This window comes from Mauremys reevesii, linkage group 14, assembly GCF_016161935.1.
Source record: "Mauremys reevesii isolate NIE-2019 linkage group 14, ASM1616193v1, whole genome shotgun sequence".
Taxonomy (NCBI): Eukaryota; Metazoa; Chordata; order Testudines; family Geoemydidae; genus Mauremys; species Mauremys reevesii.
The window spans coordinates 26,084,588-26,105,255 of NC_052636.1; the positions used below are offsets into that span (position 1 = coordinate 26,084,588).

The 20,668-nt window shown below is 52.1% G+C and overlaps 1 protein-coding gene and 1 non-coding gene across 2 annotated transcripts in view; one reads left to right on the top strand and one right to left on the bottom strand.

Annotated features, from left to right (window-relative positions):
• LOC120381727 (zinc finger protein 850-like) overlaps positions 1 to 20,668 on the bottom strand; it is a gene marked incomplete at its 5' end in the record, with an annotated part of 427,702 nt that overhangs the window by 298,967 nt on the left and 108,067 nt on the right. The window contains one exon of the mRNA XM_039499844.1: positions 11,238 to 11,566. Within this exon, the coding sequence (XP_039355778.1) occupies positions 11,238 to 11,566 (329 nt within the window). The remainder of the gene's footprint in view (positions 1 to 11,237; positions 11,567 to 20,668) is intronic.
• TRNAS-GCU lies at positions 4,254 to 4,335 on the top strand. Its single transcript has one exon. It is a non-coding gene; the product is annotated as a tRNA-Ser (tRNA).

Here is a 20,668-nt window from a genome sequence, read left to right on the forward strand (position 1 = left end):
CTGCACCCCTTCACCCCTAACCCCTGTGCCCCCTCCTGTGCCACCAGCCACTGCCCCTCTCCTGCACCCCTTCACCCCTAACCCCTGCACCTCTCCTGTGCCACCAGCCACTGCCCCTCTCCTGCACCCCTTCACCCCTAACCCTGTGCCCCCAGCCACTGCCGCTCTCCTGCCCCCTTCACCCCTAACCCCTGCACCCTCCTGTGCCCCCAGCCATTGCCCCTCACCTGCACCCCTTCACCCCAACCCCTGTGCCCCCAGCCACTGCCCCTCTTCACCCCTAACCCCTGCACCCCCTCCTGTGCCCCCAGCCACTGCCCCCTCCTGCACCCCTTCACCCCTAACCCCTGCACCCCCTCCTGTGCCACTAGCCACTGCCCCTCTCCTGCACCCCTTCACCCCTAACCCTGCGCCCCTCCTGTGCCACCAGCTACTGCCCCTCTCCTGCACCCCCTTCACCCCTAACCCCTGCACCCCCTCCTGTGCTACCAGCCACTGCCCCTCTCCTGCCACCCTTCACCCCTAACCCCTGCGCCCCCTCCTGTGCCCCCAGCCATGGCCCTGCTCCTTCCCCCTCCCCCCTAACCCCTGCCCCCCGTCCTGTCCTACCAGCCACTGTCCCTCTCCTGCACCCGCTTCACCCCTAACCCCTGCGCCCACTCCTGTGCCCCCAGCCACTGCCGCTCTCCTGCCCCCCGTCACCCCGAACCCCTGCACCCCCTCCTGTGCCCCCAGCCATTGCCCCTCTCATGCCCCCCCTTCACCCCTAACCCCTGCACCCTCTCCTGTGCCACCAGCCCCTGCCCTCTCCTGCACCCCTTCACCCCTAACCCTGTGCCCCCAGCCACTGCCGCTCTCCTGCCCCCCTTCACCCCTCACCCCTGTGCTCCCTCCTGTGCCCCCAGCCACTGCCCTCACCTGCACCCCTTCACCCCAACCCCTGTGCCCCCAGCCACTGCCCCTCTTCACCCCTAACCCCTGCACCCCCTCCTGTGCCCCCAGCCACTGCCCCTCCTGCACCCCTTCACCCCTAACCCCTGCACCCTCCTGTGCCACTAGCCACTGCCCCTCTCCTGCACCCCTTCACCCCTAACCCCTGCGCCTCCTGTGCCACCAGCTACTGCCCCTCTCCTGCACCCCTTCACCCCTAACCCCTGCACCCTCCTGTGCTACCAGCCACTGCCCTCTCCTGCCACCCTTCACCCCTAACCCCTGCGCCCCTCCTGTGCCCCCAGCCACTTCCCTTCTCCTTCCCCCTTCACCCTAATCCCTGCACCCCCTCCTGTGCCCCCAGCCACTGCCCCTCTCCTGCACCCCCTTCACCCCTAACCCCTGCGCCCCCTCCTGTGCCACCAGCCACTGCCCCTCTCCTGCCACCCTTCACCCCTAACCCCTGAGCCCCCTCCTGTGCCCCCAGCCACTGCCCCTCACCTGCACCCCCTTCACCCCAACCCCTGCACCCCCTCCAACACACACACCCAGCCACTGCCCCTCTCCTGCACCCCTTCACCCCAATCCCTGCGCCTTCCTGTGCCCCCAGCCACTGCCCCTCTCCTGCACCTCCTTCACCCCAACCCCTGCACCCCCTCCAACACACACACCCAGCCACTGCCCCTCTCCTGCACCCCCTTCACCCCAACCCCTGCACCCTCTCCTGTGCCACCAGCCACTGCTGCTCTCCTGCACCCCCTTCACTCTAATGCTTGCGCCCCTCCTGTGCCACCAGCCATTGCCCTTCTCCTTCCCCCTTCACCCTAATCCCTGCACCCCGTCCTGTGCTACCAGCCACTGCCCCTCTCCTGCACCCCCTTCACCCCTAACCCCTGCGCCCCCTCCTGTGCCACCAGCCACTGCCCCTCTCCTGCCACCCTTCACCCCTAACCCCTGTGCTCCCTCCTGTGCCCCCAGCCACTGCCACTCTCCTGCACCCCTTCACCCCAACCCCTGCACCCTCCAACACACACACCCAGCCACTGCCCCTCTCCTGCACCCCTTCACCCCAATCCCTGCGCCCCTTCCTGTGCCCCAGCCACTGCCCCTCTCCTGCACCCCCGTCACCCCAACCCCTGCACCTCTCCTGTGCCCCAGCCACTGCCCCTCCTGCACCCCCTTCACCCCAACCCCTGCACCCTCTCCTGTGCCACCAGCCACTGCCCCTCTCCTGCACCCCTTCACCCTAACCCCTGCACCCCCTCCTGTGCCACCAGCCATTGCCCCTCTCCTGCACCCCTTCACCCTAATCCCTGCGTCCCCTCCTGTGCCACCAGCCACTGCCCCTCTCCTGCCCCCCCTTCACGCCAACCCCTGCACCCCTCCTGTGCCACCAGCCACTGCCTCTCTTCTGCACCCACTTCACCCCTAACCCCTGCACCCTCCTGTGCCCCCAGCCACTGCCCTCTCCTGCACCCCTTCACCCCTAACCCCTGCGCCTCCTGCGCCCCAGCCACTGCCCTCTCCTGCACCCCTTCACCCCTAACCCCTGCACCCTCCTGTGCCATCAGCCACTGCCCTCTCCTGCCCCTTCACCCCTAAGCCCTGCACCCCCTCCTGTGCCACCAGCCACTGCCCCTCTCCTGCACCCCCTTCACCCTAACCCCTGCGCCCCCTCCTGTGCCACCAGCCACTGCCCCTCTCCTGCACCCCCTTCACCCCTAACCCATGTGGGGACACTGACCTGTGTGCATAGAGCAGCTGGCATTGCTCCTCGGGGCACCGCTAGGGGCTGTGGGGGAGTGGGAGGTGGGCGAGAAGTGACATCATCCGAGCTCCCTGCATCCAGGTCACTTTTCTCAGCCCGGCTGCGTCAGGGGAGGGCAGAGAGCAGCAGCTTCTGATGCTCCCCTCACAGCCCAGCCCAGGTGGGGAAAGTGACCAGGACGCAGGGAGCACATAGTGTTGCTCCTCGCTCCCCCCCACCCTCTGTGGGGCCACGGAGGAGCATTGGGGCAGGGGAGAGCAGTGAGCAGCTTTGCACGGCCACACGGTGCCCTTTGACCCCCTGGAGCCCTGGGCGGCTGCCGGGGGCCCCACCCCTAAGGCCGGCCGGGCTCCCCAGCACGAACAGCAGAGACACAGGGAGACTGGCCACCCACTGAGCAGAGGTAGCCTGGGCGGCTCGTAATGGAGGCTCGGGGGGGCTCAGCCTCCCCAAACCTTGCGTCGCCAAGGGGGCAGTGGGGCCCATGACTAGGGGCCCTGGCCAAATTAGGCCCCCCTGGAAAAGTCTCCCCCATGTCAGCCCCAGGGCTGGAGGAGCTCCCACTCCCTGCTACGGCCCGGGGACTGCAGCAGGGCACAGAGCGTCTCTGGTCTCGGGGCCGCAGCGGGGCAGGGGTAAAGGTGTGACAGGGTGGGGCCTGTGGGGGAGGGGGTGGAGCAGAGGTGACAGTGGGTGGGGCCGTGGGTGGAAGGTGTGGAAGGGGGCGGAGCCACACACAGAAGTGGGGGGGGGCAGGGTTCCGGTGCTGGGGCCCCGGCACTTGTGCTCCCTTTCCCTGGGCTTTGGCATCACTAGCCCCTGCTGAGCAAGTAGGGGTCAGTGGTCCCCAAAATGTGGGGCGTGACTCCTAGGGGGACACAGAGGAAGATTGATGGGGGCACCTCAGGGCCTGAGCCAGCCCCCATGGAGGGCAGGGAGGGAGCCCCACTCAGCCCCACTCTGTCCCAGCTCTTCCCCAACCCCACCCTCAGCCTGGGCCCCGGCTCCCAGCCCGGCCTCGATCCCCTGACCCCTGTCCGCACCCCTCTCGCCAGCAAGCAACGGCCCCACTCCCAGCCCTGGTTCTCGACCGCGGCTTCCGAGGGGCCACAGCCATGGATACGAGGGCGCAGTGTGAAATGTTTGGGGCCCACTGGGTTAGGGTGACGTCCTCAATCACTTCTCTGCAGTCCAATGAAAGCGATTCCTCCCCCACCCACCCCTCCTTCAGGACGGCCTAGGTACGTTCTGCTGCCCTTCACTCGTACAGGGAGGAGAATAACATTTCATTCCACTCAATCCTAAAGTGATTTGTAACCCACCACCATCCCAAACTGGTCATTTTGGGGAAGCGGCCCCACCATGCTGCATAGCTAGGCAGAGTAGGGGTGTCTGTGCAAACACGGCCTGTTCCTGAAGTCTTCCCCCAGCTCCTCACTAGATGTGAGGGGGGAGCTCATTCAGACCCTGCTTACGCTTAGTATTTAAAAACTCATTAGTTTCCCTATCTCTGCCGGCCTTAGATTTCTCCTCCTGTCCCTGTCTTAGCTGCTCAGATGAGGTAGCTGAGTGGTTAAGGTGATGGACTGCTAATCTATTGTGCTCTGCACGCATGGGTTCAAACCCCATCCTCATCAGCTGCATTTACTCTTCACTCTCCTTTATAGACAACCATCTCCCCCCTTGGTACAATGACAGATCAAACAAAACCTTTCTCAGAATCTCAGCTGCCTCCCCCTGTTGCTTCAAATAAAATGTCTAAATCCCAGATTTCTAAAAAAATTCTCTAGTCCTGCATTTCTTAGTTTTTATCTCAAAAGGGAACAGCCTCTTAATCTCCCCCAAACACCCTGGGACCTCCCCAAATAATTAAAATACCCCCAACCTGAGCAAGGCCACAACAGTGAACCAGAGCTAGTGTCTAGGCCAAGCTGTTCTGAAGGAGACAACTCAACCATTTTCCCTCTGCTTCCCTTGGCAAAGTCTGACTGAGAAAACAAAATTCCCCAAACTGAAAATTTTCTGCTGAAAAACCACTACTAGTCTGTTTGGGGACTTTGGTTTGAATGTACTATTATTATTCTCTTCTGATTTCTGAATTATTTCAGTTCAGTGTTTGTCATCCAGGTGTGTTTCCAGCTGTTGAGTTGTGGGGGAGAGAGGCTAACTCATAATGTCTCTACCCCCCCTTTCATAGTTTCTTCCAACTGGCTAGGAAGTCCCTTTGCTAGGATGTGAGTCAAGCAGTGTCCATTGTCGCTGTGCTATCTCGGAGAAGTCTGCATTGTACATGGTTCCTGGGATAGTCTTTGGGAGTGTGGATCCCTTTAATGGGCCAGCAGCGAGTCTGGCTCCTCTATTGTCACACCTGAAAGGCTGGTGGTGGGCATTTCCCAACCTCATCTCAGTAACACACACAGAGCAAAACTTCCCAGCCAATGCTACACACACAATCCAACACAATATTAATGTTCAACAGACCCAGACTTTTGAAATGACACCTCACCAGGCAGACTTTGTACAAACCGTATCATCATTATATGAGACTGGTGAATATGGGGCTTCCAGGGTGCTGCTTTGAGCACAGCGAGCCACCCCTGGGCTGACATTGCAATGGAGACGTACCCTTAGAGTCCATCTCTCCTGGGATAAAGATGGCAGCACGGCTGGCCTGGACCATCTGACGTGGGCTCATGAAGCTAAAGCTGAGAGGCTAAAAACTGTGGTGCAGATATTTGTGTTCACACTGAAGCCTGGGTTCGGAAACCCTCACCCCTCGTGGGGTCTCAGAGTTTGGGCTCAAACCCATCTGTCTGCCCTGTAATTTTATAGTCTTGCAGCCCAAGCCCCATAACCCTGAGTCAGCTGACCCGGGCTTTGCGACAGGTGCCCTGGGTGTGTTAATCGCAGTGCAGACATAACATTAGGCTACGTCTCCAGTGCAATGAAACACCCACGACTGGCCCGTGTCACATTAATCAGGGTCATGCGGCTTGGGCTGTAAAGTTGCAGTGTCCGTGTCTCGGCTCAGGCTCAGTCCCCTGCTCCAGGAGCCCAGAAGGTTGGGAGGGGGTTTAGCAAGTGGAAATGGTAAAACCGCAGGGGAGTATTACCCTGGACTCATGGCATTTCTCCATTGGTCTGTCTGCTCTGGGGCAGGGACAGAAACACGTCCTGCTGCTTTTGTTATTTCAAAGGGCAGGTTACGATTTTCATTCTCAGACTCGGTGCACAAAACAGGACTCAACCCTCGGCATAAACTAAACGAGCTGCCCACAGATTCTGGCAGCCACCATGAGCATTTGGTGTGAGAGCTCAGACCTGCCCCTGTCCCAGAGGGACGGGGTTGTCTGTGAGGGGACTGGATCACTGACCTATCAGCTCCTAACTCCCAAACTTTCAGTAACTCTATCCTCAGTGCCTGTGAGTGTAATTTAAACCAGAAGAAAAACCACACTAGGCTAGACCGAAGGTCCATCTAGCTCTGAATCTTGTCTTCTGACAGTAGCCAGTACCGGGTGCCCCAAAAGCAACTCAGTAAGGTACCACTGGAACTTGAACCCAGGATCCCCTGTATACAAAACACTGGTTTTAGCCAGCTAAGCCATGGTGCCTACAGCTGCTGAAGGGATCATGTCTGCACACACCTGACTCTCTGCCAACCTCCATCTGGGCCTGACAAGCTTTGCTGGTGTCTGGATTCAGTAAAGCAGAGGAGCAGTTTTACTCCCAAGGTTCTTTGGACAGGTCTACACTACAAAATTAGATCGGTGTAACTACATTACTCAGGGGTGTGAAAAATTTACCTCCCTAAGCAATGCAGTTATATCAGCCTAACCCCGGTGCAGATAGCGCTGTGCCAACAGGAGGGCTTCTCCCATTAACATAGCTTGGGGAGGGGCTTGGTTAGTGAAGATGGAGAATAGGTGGCCCATGGCTCTTGCATTTGGGGAGGCTGGGTGTGAGCGCTGGAAGCTCCCTAGAAGTGGGGGGCCCATTGGTGCCCAGACCATGGCACTGCCCCCCCCACCCTTCTCCTCTCTCTGAGGCCCCAGCTGTGCTCCCCCCTTGCTCCTGTTTGGCCACTTCCCACCCCCGCTCTTCCTCTTTGGCTGAGGACTGCTGATCCCTCTTTCGCTCGCTCTTCTCCTCCCCCAAGGCCTTCCTGGCTGCTGCTCGTGCCTCTCCACCCCCTACCACACGGTCTGCCCACCAGCTGCCACCTCGCTGACCCGTCCCTGCAACCCACCCTGCCCACCACCCACACCTCTCTGCCTCTCCCCTGAGACCTGCCCTGCCCACTGCCCCCACCTCCGAGACCTGCTCTGCCCACCGCTCGAACCTCTCTGCCCCTCCCCTGAGACCCACCCTGTCCACGTCTTTCTTCGGTCGTCTGTTGCTATTCCATGAAACATCAAGAATGGAATAAAAAGCTGAGTTTACTCCAGGGTGAGGAAAGAAAGGAGCCACCAACCCCCTGGCATTGCTGCTTTAGTTAAAGTGTTTTAACTAAACAGCTATTGAACGTCCTCCCTATGCCCCTTGTGTCCCCAGAGCACATCCATGCTAGCAGTTCTTGGATGGCAACAGAGAGCAGTGCACTGTGGGTAACTATCCCACTGTGCAACTGGCTGCAGGGTGTTTTGGGAAGGGTTTGCAATGCCTCATGGGCTGGTACAGCATCACATGATGCAGGTTTCTCTATCCCACCGTTCCACGGGCATCTTACTAGATTACCAGCTGCTTTTCAACTGCAGTGTGCGTGGCGGGGTAGAGACTGTTTGTGTGGGGGGAGAGACAGTGAGTGTGTCTTGGGGAAGAGTGAGTGTGTTGAGCTAGGTAGGAGCGGATCATTATTATCCCTACTTGAAAGAGGGAGAAGCTAAGGCTGAGAAAGAAGAATTGACTTGTCTTAGGTCACACAGCCAGTCAGTGGCAGAGCTGGGAATAGGACCCAAGAGCCCTGATTTTCAAACTAACCATCGGATCTTGAATTTCAGACATTGAATGACCTGAATAAAATGCTCTTAGATGACCTCCAGACCAACAACAGTGCACAGTAATTATTCTGCAAGTATCTGAGGAGAACTGCAATGTTAGAGAGAATCATGAACTGCTCAGAGACCATTAATGTAGAGAAGCAGCAAAATTAATCAAACATAGAACTGGTTCTGACTTATTTCCTTGGTCTTAAAAGAGAACAACAAGGACCTGAGTCTCCTCCTTGTCAATAACCCCCTGCTCAGCCAATCAGGGTAGAGACTGAGGACGGGAGGCTGAGGGTTCTCACCAGAGAGCCCAAAGGATGGCCCAGGTCATTGGTGGGGATCACTGCCCGAGCACTATTTCAGCCCCACATTTTTGGGTGGACCTTCCACAGTGGGAGCTGCCGAGCACTCCCCCAAAACACACACACACACACCCCTCCTGATGTTGGGAGGGGAACAGGAGAAAGGACAAAAGAAGCAAGAGACAAAGAGAAAGGAGGGAGGGAGGGAGGGATGGATGGAGGAAAAGGTGAAACAAAAAGAAAAAACCCTAATGTCCCCAATGATTCTAAGGGACAAAATCCCAGATGTGCAATAAAATTCTGCCTCCTTAAGCTCGAGTTTTCCATGCCTAGAATTCAACTGTCACCAGATGGACCAGACTGAACAGGTTTCAAACCTCCAGGAGGCTCTTACCTTCTAAACAGGGATGGCTGTTTTCTAGTAAAATCACTAAATGGAAGGAGAAAACTCGAAAGAGGTTCCTCCTGGCGCTCACGTCCGTGAACCCGAATACTCCCTCAGTCCTCAAAGAGAGACCTGGAGAAGGAGACTTGCTGGAGCAAAGCCACAGGGGTCTCTGAGGTTTCCCTGGCCCCTCGCCCCTGTCCTGCCTGGCTGATGTCAGCATGTCTCTGTGAGGTCACCACCTCCCCACCGCCTTGGACCAATAGGCTGAGGTCCTGCCAAAAACCTTTGTGATGTCACTGCCACACCCCTCCCTTGCTGTGCCAATGTCCTGCCCCTGGCCAGGCACTTTGGAGGTTTGAGCTACTCCCTGTGGATCACCCCACTCAAGGAGCGTTCGTTCTAGGCAGCAAGCCGGCTAGACAGGGAAACATCAGACGCTGCTCCCAATGCTACACTCGGTTTTTCAGAAATTAGTCAACTTTACGGCCAGAAGAAACCATTAGACCATCTAATCTGACCCCTGTATGACACAATAGCAGATGAGGGAGGGGGTCTGAGGAGGCAAGTGGCGCGCAGTGGCAAGGGGGTGGGTGAGCCGGGCGAGTGGGCGGGCAGTGGCAAAGGGGTGGGTGAGCCGGCAGCATGAAGGGGGGGGGATGAGGAGGCGAGGGGGAGGGGCTGGTGAGCCGGCAGCAGGGGCCTGAGGAGACGAGCTATGAGTCGGTGGCTGACCTGTTCTGCTGATCTGGTCTGGCTCCCAGCCCCTCTCCAAGGGTTCCAGCTGGCTGGAGGTGCTGCCTTCCTCAGTCCCACCTCATTCACTCCACAGAGCAGCTGATTACCAAGTGGGGGAAAGATCTTATTCTACTTCTAGCAAAAAGACATTTTCCTTTTACCTTAATTATACTACCTTAGAGGCCCGCTATAACATATTACCAAGGTTCAATGCCACTGTTTTGCCAGGGCGGTGCTAGGGAAGAAGGGTTTGTTTCCACGGGGCGGGCGGCGCTTGGGGGATTTTTCGGGAGGGCTCGGCAGCGCTAAGGGGTGGTGTTCGGTGAGGCCGGGGGGGGGGGGGGGTTTAAGCCCTCAGCTGTTTTCTTTGGAGTAATATTGCCCTCGACGTTTTATGAGTTGTGCAGGTCTGGACTAAACCACAGACTCTGGACGCAGCATTCAAGTATCCTGCAGTCTGAACTTCGCATCTGATACATTCCCTCATTGGCTACCATTGTTTGGCCAGCAGGGAAGTGCTTCCTGTCCAACAAGGCAGCCAGATTGGGACCTGTAGGCATGGAATGGCTCTGAAGGAATCAGCTGTTTCTCTCTGTGCTTCAATCTAACTTTGGATTCAAATGGTAAAAGACAGTTGTGCCCAATTTAATCTTGGCGTCCTTCAGGAGTGTGATCAATGCCACTTAACTAGGGAGCAGGGTTCTAAATATAGTTTATCTGGGCAACAGGTCACCATAGCTTCCATCTCAGGGGTGAAAATCAACCACTAGTACCTGCAATTTCTACCTGAGCTCTTGTCAAATCTTTGACCTTACTTGGAGTAATTTGACACTTCTCTGGCATAGAATTCTTCACCAACCACACAACAGATCAGTAGCGACAGTGAGGTACAACTCCCCCAACTATGCCCTTTTATTTCTTTAATCTGGTGGCACAGATTTAAATTAGGGACTAAATTCAGGTGCGACTTAGAATCCCCGTAAGACAACAAATGTCAGGTCTCTCTTAAACATAGGTATCTTTCTGCAGCTATATCACATTCAACGCGGATTTCATTTTCTACACATTTGCAGCATCTCCCAGGGGTGAGCTGAAGAGAAAAGTCACTTCCATGTTTCCCATCTCTACCTCGACAGGGATTGTATTTCCCAAATAATAGGCAACATGCATGGGCACTTTGTTTAGTTACAACTTATTTACGAGGGAATCCTCTTCCCAGCCCTTTAGAAAAAATACTGACCTAACCAACTGCACAACAGGGGAACTGGGATGGTGATGGGGAATAAGGGAATCCCTCTGACTTACCCTAACTACGTCTGTTGTTACAGAGGGTGAAATGACATTTCACTCTCTATCCCTGCCCTGTTCCTGCTCTTTGTTATAGTTCAATATATTTTAAGTGAGAAAAATGGTAGTAAAAATATCTGCTCTGCAGCACAACCTGAACCAACATCAGAGCAACTGGGAATGAAACAACTTCTTCCCCAAGAGTGAACTCGATGACTAACAATTGCTGTGAAATGGGGGAACAGTATAACTGTGATGCTCAGGGTTTGTTTAGACTAGGGAAAGTGATGGAGTTTAGGTCAGGTCAAGGGGGAATATAAGCATGGGGAATTCAAATACCCAGGTCAAGGGGGAAGCTAATGCCAACCCCTGCACCTGGGCTGCATCTGCACTACAACTATAATTGTCTTGTTACACCAAGATCACTAACTTGAGCAGCCAATGCCATGTACAGCCCTAGTGGCTGTCAGGCACAGGTAGTTTTAGCCTCAATGTAGCTTGTTGGAATCAAACCTCTCTCCCCCCACCTGGAGCTGATGAACATTCCTGGCAGGAGGGACACACACTGCTACGACTCAAAAGGAAAGGAGTTGATAGAACAGATCACAGGACTGACCCCAAAGAAGGGTGAGCTGCAAAAGGCAGAAGCAGGCAACTGATCTGGTGGAGCTGAGAGACCACGGTGAAGATGGTGCAAAAATCACTATGTGGGAATTAGCAAATGTGATTTTAAACAAAACAAAACAAAACCAAAAACTCTGGCCAGCGCTAGTCAAGGGATTTATAACAGTTCACTCTCATGTGGATTTTGTGATGTCTAATAAGGCTTCTGCGCTGACTGAAGCTTTTCCCACACTCAGAGCACGTGTAGGGTGTCTCCCCTGTGTGGATTCTCCTGTGCGCACTGAGGATAGAGCTCTGATTGAAGCTTTTCCCGCACTCAGAGCACGTGTAGGGCATCTCCCCTGTGTGGATTCTTTCATGTCTGATAAGGTGAGAGCTCCGCCTGAAGCTTTTCCCACATTCAGAGCACGTGTAGGGCGTCTCCCCTGTGTGGATTCTCTCATGTCTGATAAGGTCTGAGCGCTGATTGAAGCTTTTCCCGCACTCAGAGCACGTGTAGGGCGTTTCCCCTGTGTGGATTCTCTCATGTCTGATAAGGTGAGAGCTCCACCCAAAGCTTTTCCCGCACTCATGGCACATGTAGCGTGTCTCTTCCAAGTTGATTCTGTTGCGTGGAATAAGGTCTGAGTGGCTACTGTAGTTTTCCTCTGGCCTCTGCTGAGTCTCACAGGCTTTTGTGTTTTCTGGGAGTGCACAACTCCTGGAAACATCCCCTTTGGATCTTCCTGATAACATCCAATGTGGTTCTACTTGCACAGGGTCTTCCTGCTGGGGTTTCTCCTCCTCGTTCTCACTCACCATCCCATCGCCGGATGGGAGACAGAGAGAATCCAGACATAGGTCACTCCCTGTGCCCGAGAAAAAGGAAATGTCAGAGAGAGGAATGGAAAAAGGGATGAACAAACCAAAATATATGTGGGAGAGATCAAACCTATCAGGTGCTGATTTTCCCCAAACCCTTCCACAGAGAAGAGAGGAAGGGATCAGTTCTGGGTCCTCATTGCACCATAACTGTCGGGGAAAGTGAGGTCAGGGAGGGACCTGCTGCCAGTTGTCAGTCAGAATAGGAGGGAAGCCATGAGTGACATCTGCCATAATGATTCCACATCTGCAGGGAACAATCCTGAACTTGGAGAGCTCACAGGGTCTTTGTAGGGCATCCCAAATGTTTCCTGCATTCCCACACAATTGTTGAGTTGTTTAACCAATTCCTCACCTGCGAAGGCAGCTCTCGGGACCACTTCTTTCTCAGAGTTCTGGAGGTCCGGGACCCACGGCTCTTCCCCTCGTTCCAGCTGCGAGATCACATCAGGTTTGGACATTGGAAACCCTACTGCAGGCAAAGAAAACGGGAGGTCAGTGGAATTTGTGGGATACTTGTCACAAAGAATATTCCATGGTTTAACTCCATCTCATTTTTAGGCAGTAACATCTGTAGCCCTCAGGATTCATCTGCTTGCCTGCATCAATATCTCTTTTCTTATAAGTACTGTATTGTGATAGGTTTATTAATTCATATTAAAAATAAGTTTGGCTGTAATGCAAGAAACCTACAGGCCAAAAACCTGCATTTTAAGCTAAAGCAAAGTTAGCATAGCTATATCCTGTGCCCTTTTACCCAGAAAAGGAACTGTTTTTCCTATACCCAAATAAAGTGCCTACGCTTAGGTCTAAGACCCTTTACCTAGACCAATAAACAATGAAGAATAGCAAAAGGGACTTTTCAGAGTTGTACTCACAGACTTAACAAGTACCCCACAAGTGCGCAGACACCTGCCATCCATACGCACACACACACTAGCCTATGGAGTAAGCGTACCCTAACATTTCTATGGGAGAAGACTGAAATTTGGGCATAAGAGGAAGGATTTCCGGCATTTATTTCTATAAAAAGAGGTAACCTTCCTCACTATGGTATCCCCACCCCCACCTCCTCCTTCTTCACTACACTTCACCATCTTCAGCTACGTATTCATGCTATCCATCTACGACGGCTATTAACCAGTAATAGGCCGCACTTATTTTCTTTTCAAACTTTAAGTTCAAAAGGGACTCGGCTAAGCTTGGTCTCGCTAAACTTTATTTTAGTTTGTGTAGTTGAGCTAAAAAGTAAATTCCAAAGTAGCTTTGACAGCTCTTTGGGTTAGTTTCCCTTGCAAGAGCTGTGAAACCAGAACCGCCAGAGGCGAGGTCAACGCCCATTTATCAAAACAGGAGGTGAATATTAACCAAAGTTTGCAGCACATAATATTGTACTATCACATGAATCTCTTGAATAACAGTAATACAATTGTAACTCTGTAATTCTACCTGTGAGCTTCCTGTCATAACCCTGAAGGTCCCTTTATCAATTCTGTGGAACCTGATTCGAAACACGAACTTTTATGATCTGATCAAACAAATTGGCGAGCCTAAACCCATATTAATTAATATAAATGATTAAGTATTAGTATTAATTAATTAAAAATAATTACAATACAAATTAAATTAAGTTGATAAATCAAATCAACATTACTCACACACCCCAAATAAGGCTACGCATCCCAAGGCCATCTTCCTTGGCTCAAAGTGGCAGGAGAGTTACTATTATAACAAATCATATTCACTACCTTAGTGCCTAAGGACCGACTAACAGTGGGTCCCCATTGTGCTAGGCAAAGTGCAAACAGAGAATAGTAGATGGCCCATGCCCTGAAGAATTTACAAGCTAAATCAGGGGTAGGCAACCTATGGCACAGGTGCTGATTTTCAGTGGCATTCACACTGCCCGGGTCCTAATTGTTTCTGTCTGCTGCATAATTAATTTTTCTAGGTGTAAGTTCATTAGGGCAGTGGAATATGCTTGCTTGGAAATAACCCCAATAAACATCGCATTATCTGTGCTTTGGACTTCTGGTCTTTCGCTGCTTGCTGTCTGCGTGACAAGAACCAGGGAAGTGGGAGGGTGAAGGGAAAGCCCTGTAACAAAACTGACATGACCTGATAACCAAGAGGTGAGCCTTTAAGGAAGGTTTTAATACACTTTGAAACGGATCAGGGATTCCCATGAGGACTGATGAGGGGCTGATGGTAAATACGCATTTAGATCCTTTTCTTGTTTTATATCTTTTCCCCATAAGGCTGAACCTCCGGCACACGGTCATGGATCCATAGGATCTGTGCAATGCCCTGGCTTTTAAACAGTCCTTGGGAGGTGCCACTTGAGTGCACTAGACCCCTAAGGGGCCCACTCTTCCACAAGGACAGGCCACTTAGCTTCAACACCTGCGAATGAGCCACTTCCTCGGTGCCCTTCCTCCACACTCCTCTCCACTTCTTCCCATTACTCTCAGCCAGCACCACCTCCCTGCATCTTGGGAGAGTCTTGTGTTCCCTCCTCGTCTCTCACAACCTCCTCCCTCCCTGCTGCTTCTTAGCTCTAACCCTGCACACACCCTCCCCATGTCCTGGCACCCCAGAATTATCTACTCCCCCCTTCTCCTCCCCTCCCACAGCTCTGTTCTCCCTTCACCCGTGGGGTCCTGAATGGCAACATTATACGCTCTCCTATCAAAAGAGGAGCTCATCTGACTGTCACACAAGCCAGGCATGAGTCATACACCTATTTACTCAATTTAGAATTCTATAGGCAGCATATTTTCCTCTTAAAATGAGGAAAAGGCATGAAAGCTACTGTTATTAATGTAGTTATGAATGTAGCCAATAAGGATACATTCAATGCAATTTTAAAATGTGTGACAGCACCAAAAAGGCACATGTCCAAAAACTATACTAGTGGGTGGGAGATAAGGCAAAAAAATGGGGGCAAGGAAACGTGTCAAAACTTGTATGAGAATAAAGGTATAACATTATTACTACTCAGGTTCTTTAGAGACCCCACAGCTTCTAATAACCCAGGGGACAGGACTCCTTACCCAGCGAGGTCACCGTCTCATAGTTCTGCTGCATGACATCCCTGTACAGGGCTCTCTGAGTGGGGTCCAGCAGAGCCCCCTCTCCTCTGGTGAAATACACAGCCACCTCCTCGAAGGTCACCGGCCCCTGAAAGAGGAAGAGTCCAACGCTCAGTACCTGCTGCCCCAGTCACAGCCCCACTATTCATGGCAAAAGAAGACAATCAAATGGAAGCTCTGAGAGAGAGACAGTCAGCAGAGTCCTACCCCCACACTGCTGAGAACAGCCAGAAGGCATCAGGGTGAGGGAACAAAGAGACACCTTGTCTCTCCCAGCGGATCCACCACACACCAACTAGCAGAGGCTGATACAGGAGATGGAGCCCCCACTAGGGTCCAGGAACAGCTCTATGGTAGTAACCCCAACACCCTCCCCACTGCCAGCAGCAGGATGTGGCCGGGGCATCTTCCCTACACCTCCCTGGTGGGTGACCGCTTTCCATGACACACCAGCCCCTGGCTAGCAGGCTGAGGGTTCAGTACTGGAAGTCTGATCCATTTTCCCAGCCCTGCCCAGGGAGTTGGTTTGTCTGTTTCCTGTTTCACAAATTAGGGAATTTTCTCCCCCAACATCCAAGAATTTGTTCCGAGGATCTAGCCCCATGTTAAACAAGTCCCAGCAGGTTTGTCACACTCTGTCCCCACTCCCTTTCCTCACCCAGGGTATTCCCTGCCCCCTTCCAGACCTAACTCCCCAGAAGTTGCCACCTCTTCAGTATTTCCTGCCCCTCCCCCTCCAGCAGGAACCCACCAGAAACCCCCCCAATAACCCCTACCTGAGCTGGCTCCACTGCAGCCATTTCTCCTCCCTGTCCCATGGGAGGCTGGGACGAGCTGGAGCGAGAGGTGGGCGTCATTCTGCAGCCTGGCAGGGCGAGAAGGGCAGTTGTGGAGGTTTCAGAACAGGCTTCAGTTCATTTCACATCACGATTCCCCCAGGCCCTTTCCCTGGGGACAGAGATTGTAGATTCTGCCAGGCTGGGAACATGCTCAGTCCCCACAGTGCAGCACAGACCTGGCCCCTGGCCCCTCCTTTCCCCCTTGTGCTCCCCCCAGCAGCAATAACAAACCAAGACATTTTGAAGCCCTCCCAGCAACAGGGTGTGAATCAAACCCTGGACCAGACCAGACCCAAAGGAGCCCCTTGGGGGGATCCCCCGACACTGCCCCCAGGGCAGCGCACTCCTGCAGCAGGGGGAACAGGGAGAGTCCAGGGCTGGTTCTTCCTCTCTCTGCTCCTCACCTTGGTCACAGGGAAGTGACCCTGGGCAGGGACGCTGCAGTGAGTGTGCCGGGGGGGGGGGGGGGTGTCAGAGATCTGGGAACCTGCCCCCACCCTCTAATTTCAACTCACACCCTCTCCCATCCCCTCCTCCCCTTCCCTAGCCCCCTGCCGTGGTCACTGCCCCATTCCTGGGGGCTCTCTCTCTCCGCGGCTGCCCCGCTCCGTCCGTGCACGTTACCAGGCAGGTTGACACTACAGCCGGGATCGACGCTCTGAGATCGATCCAGCCGTGGTCGATTTAGTGATTCGATTTAGTAAACATGGCCTAAACTTGCTACAGTTCAGGGCCTTATATTAAGCTGAGGCTTTGTGAGAGTGGTTATGCTGAAGTCTGGGATTTACCTGAGGTTTGGGTACGGATTCGGGGTTAAAGGTCTGGGATCCCCCACAGCTCTAGATCCCCAAACCTCTCCTCCCTCCCACTGACCCACCCAGCCCACTTCCTGGGTGCCCTTCCTCCACACTCCCCTCTCCTTCTTCCCATTACTGGCAGCTGGCACCACCTCCCGGCATCTTGGGAGCTTCTTCTGTTCCCTCCTCGTCTCTCACAACCTCCTCCCTCCCTGCTGCCTGCTAGTGTATGGGAGATAAGGAAAAAAAGGTGGCAAAGAAACTTGTTAAACTTGGATGATGAATAAAGTTATTACTGCTCAGGTTCTTTAGAGACCCCACAGCTTCTAATAACCCAGGGGACAGGACTTCTTACCCAGCGAGGTCACCGTCCCATAGTTCTCCTGCATGACACCCCTGTAGAGGGCTCTCTGAGTGGGGTCCAGCAGAGCCCCCTCTCCCCTGGTGAAATACACAGCCACCTCCTCGAAGGTCACCGGCCCCTGAAAGAGGAAGAGTCCAACACTCAGGACCTGCTGCCCCACTCACAACCCCACTGTTCACAGAACAGCAGCACCAGGTAAATGGAAGCTCCAGGAGGCACATGTTAACAGAGTCCCACCCCACCTTGCTTAGAGCAGCCAGGAGGCATCAGAGGGTAGAAAGACAGAACATTTGTGTCTCCCAGCTGACAGAGGGAGACAGGGTCTTCACATTTATCACATACCCACTAGCCAGAGCTAGATATAGGAGATGGAGCTGTCCCTGGATCCTGCTGGTGGCTCCCTGGTAGGAATCCCAACACTCTCCAAATAAAATATATGGAAGAAAGGGGAAGTCAATAGTAAAGAATAGAAGTTAGAAGGTCAGAACTGTAGAAAATTGGTAAGGGAAGCTATCAGAAATCAATGACCAATTAATGAAAATAAGAAGGTAGTTTTTAAAAAGTATATTAAGTACAAAATTAATCCCTAACAATGATAGTGGTAAATTACTAGATGGAAATGGCAGAATTATCAAAATAATGCAGAAGAGGTAAAAGTGTTCAATAAATATTTCTCTCCTGGATTTGGAGAAAAACAGATGATGTAAGTCATATAAGACGCTGACGACGACGCTCTTTCCATCCCAACAATAACTCACGAGGATGTTGAACGGCAGCTATTACAGTTAGACATGTTTAAATAAGCAGGTCCAGATAACTTGTATCCAAGAGTTTTGAAAGACCTGGTGGAGGAGTGTGGAGGACTGTTAATGGTGATTTTAATTAGGACTTGGAACACTAGGGAAATTCCAGAAGCTAATGCTGTGCCAATATTAAAAAGAGTAAAAGAGATGACCCAGCTAATTACAAGAGTGTTAGTCTGATACTGGGCAAGATAATGGAGCAGTGAATATGGATTTAATTAATAAAGAATGAAAGGAGGGTAATATAATTAGTACCAATTAACAAAGGTTCAGAGACAACAGATCCAATCAAACTAACTGGATATCCTTATTGGATGAGATCAAAAGTTTGGTTGCAACTAATAGTATTGATGTAATATACCTAGACTTCTGTAAGGCATATGACTTGGTTCAGCACAACATTTTGACTAGAAAACTAGAAAGATACAAAATAAACACAACATACATTAAATAGATTAAAAACTATGATTGTAAATGGGGAACCATGCTTGAGTATATTTCTTTCTAGGGGTTCCACAGGGATTGGTTCTTGGCCCTGTGCTATTTAACATTCTTATCAATGACCTGGAAGAGAATATAAAATCATCACTGATAAAGTTTGCAGTTGCCACAAAGATCGGGGTTGATGGTAACTAATGAAGTGTCATTAGGTTCAGGCTCCAGCACTGGGAGTCTGGGAAGTTTTCCCAGCCCTGGCTGGAGGGTTATTTCCTGTTCCACAAAGAGGGGAAGTTCCATTCCCAACACCTGTGCCTTGAAATTAGGCCCTGACACTACACCCCACATGCAGCCTAGTGGTATGATTATCAAATGATTAGGACATAATTATGATGCATTTTGTGCAAGATGCGTCATGTTCAGTGTCATTGGAAAAGTTATGATTTGCTGAATAGGATTGTCCTATTTGTGTGCATGTATCATGTTCGTGTCTAAAGTTATGGATATTGACTCTGTATCTGTATTTCAAATGTGCTTACTCTGGGTAACATCCACAACGAGACTTTCAGGTACAAGAAAGAAGACAGACAGTGTTCATGGCTCATCGACAAAGACAATGGACCGTGGAAGAGCTTAGCCTCCTTGTGAATGTTTCAGCCAGCCTATGAGTCATGGCTACTATGACTCAGCAGGGCATGCGACCAGACCATATGACACTAAACTCCATTTTGGTACCTGTATTTTCCCACAAACTGGACTGGGAACTGAGTTTGGAACAAAGGGTTCCTGCCATATGGAAAAGCTACATAAGGTGGGGTGTGACATCATCTCTTGGCCTCATTCCACACACAAGAAAACTCCTGGAAGCACCTCAGGAACAAAGACTGAACTCGGGGAAGTGTTGGTCCCAGGGTAAAGGGATTTCTAGCTTGTGTATGGAAACTTGGTGGACTGCTTCAGTCATCAGTCAGGGTGAGAAATCGCTAATTCAAATTCTATCCAGATAGTATGTTGGGCTTAGTTTGAGTTTTTGGTTATTTGCTAAGTAATCTGCTTTGATCTGTTTGCTAACACTTATCGCTGGGAAATTGGCTGTTGTCTTCTCTCTCTCCTTGAGTGGCTCAGGTAAAGCACTCAGGTAGCTTAGTTGGGTGTATGGCGCCACCTGCTGTCGTGCTGGGTGATAACAGGCCCTGGAGAGGCTGGCTGAATCTCCAGCAAAGCAGCGTGAGAAGGGCCAGCCCAGCTTGAGGGTTCGAGGGCACAGCGGTTCCCAGAAGCCCCCCAGACTGCACCCCGGGGTGACAACCCATCACACCCTAGAGTATACAAGTCTCAGCAGGTTTGTCACATCCTTTCCCCTCCCATTCCGCACTCTAGATAGTTCCTGCCTCCCACCCTCCTATACATTTACTGCTCCTCTCCCTCCAAGCAGAACCCACCATCAGCTCCCTGAGAATCCCTTACCTGAGCCAGCTCCATTGCAGCCATTTCCTTCCCGCCGGGAGGAGGGGATGATTTGGGGCAAAACGTGGACAATCTGTAGCCTGCCAGGGCGAGAAGGGCAATGTGAGAGAATTCAGACAGGGTTTCTGTCCTTTCCATATGTCGATTCCCCACAGGATTTTTCTCTGGTAATGGACATTCTAGGTTCTGCCACACTGTGAAGGACAGAGTGACCTTATCCCAGTACAGGCCTAGTCCCTACCCAGCAGGGTGTAACCCTCTGAGACGTGGTGAAACCCTCCCAGTAACAGAGTCTCTGTGTTACACTTATCAGGTTTGTGGACGATAAGCTGGGAGGGGTTGCAAGTGCTTTGGAGGACAGAATTAAAATTCAAAATCATCTGGACAAACTGGAGAAATGGTCTGACGTAAATAAGATGAAATTCAATAAGGACAAATCCAAAGTACTCCACTTAGGAAGGAACAATCAGTTGCACACATGCAAGACAGGAAATGACGGCCTAGGAAGAAGCACTGCAGAAACGGATCTGGGAGTCACAGTGGATCACAAGCGAAATATGAGTCAACAATGCTACACTGTTGCAAAAAAAGCAAGTATCATTTTGGGATGTATTAGCAGGAGTATTGTAAGCAAGACACGAGAAGTAATTCTTCCGCTCTACTCCGCACTGATCAGGCCTCAGCTGGAGTAGTGTGTCCAGTTCTGGGTGTCACATTTCAGGAAAGATGTGGAAAAATTGGAGAAAGTCCAGAGAAGGGCAACAAAAATGATTAAAGGTCTAGAAAACATGACCTATGACAGAAAACCGAAAAAACTGCATTTGTTTAGTCTGGAGAAGAGAAGACTGAGAGGTGACATGATCTACTTTCAAATACATAAAAGGTCACTTCAAGGAGGAGGGAGAAAAATTGTTCTTCCAAACCTCTGCAGACAGGACAAAAAAAAAAAAAGGGCTTAAATTGCAGCAAGGAAGGTTTAGGTTGG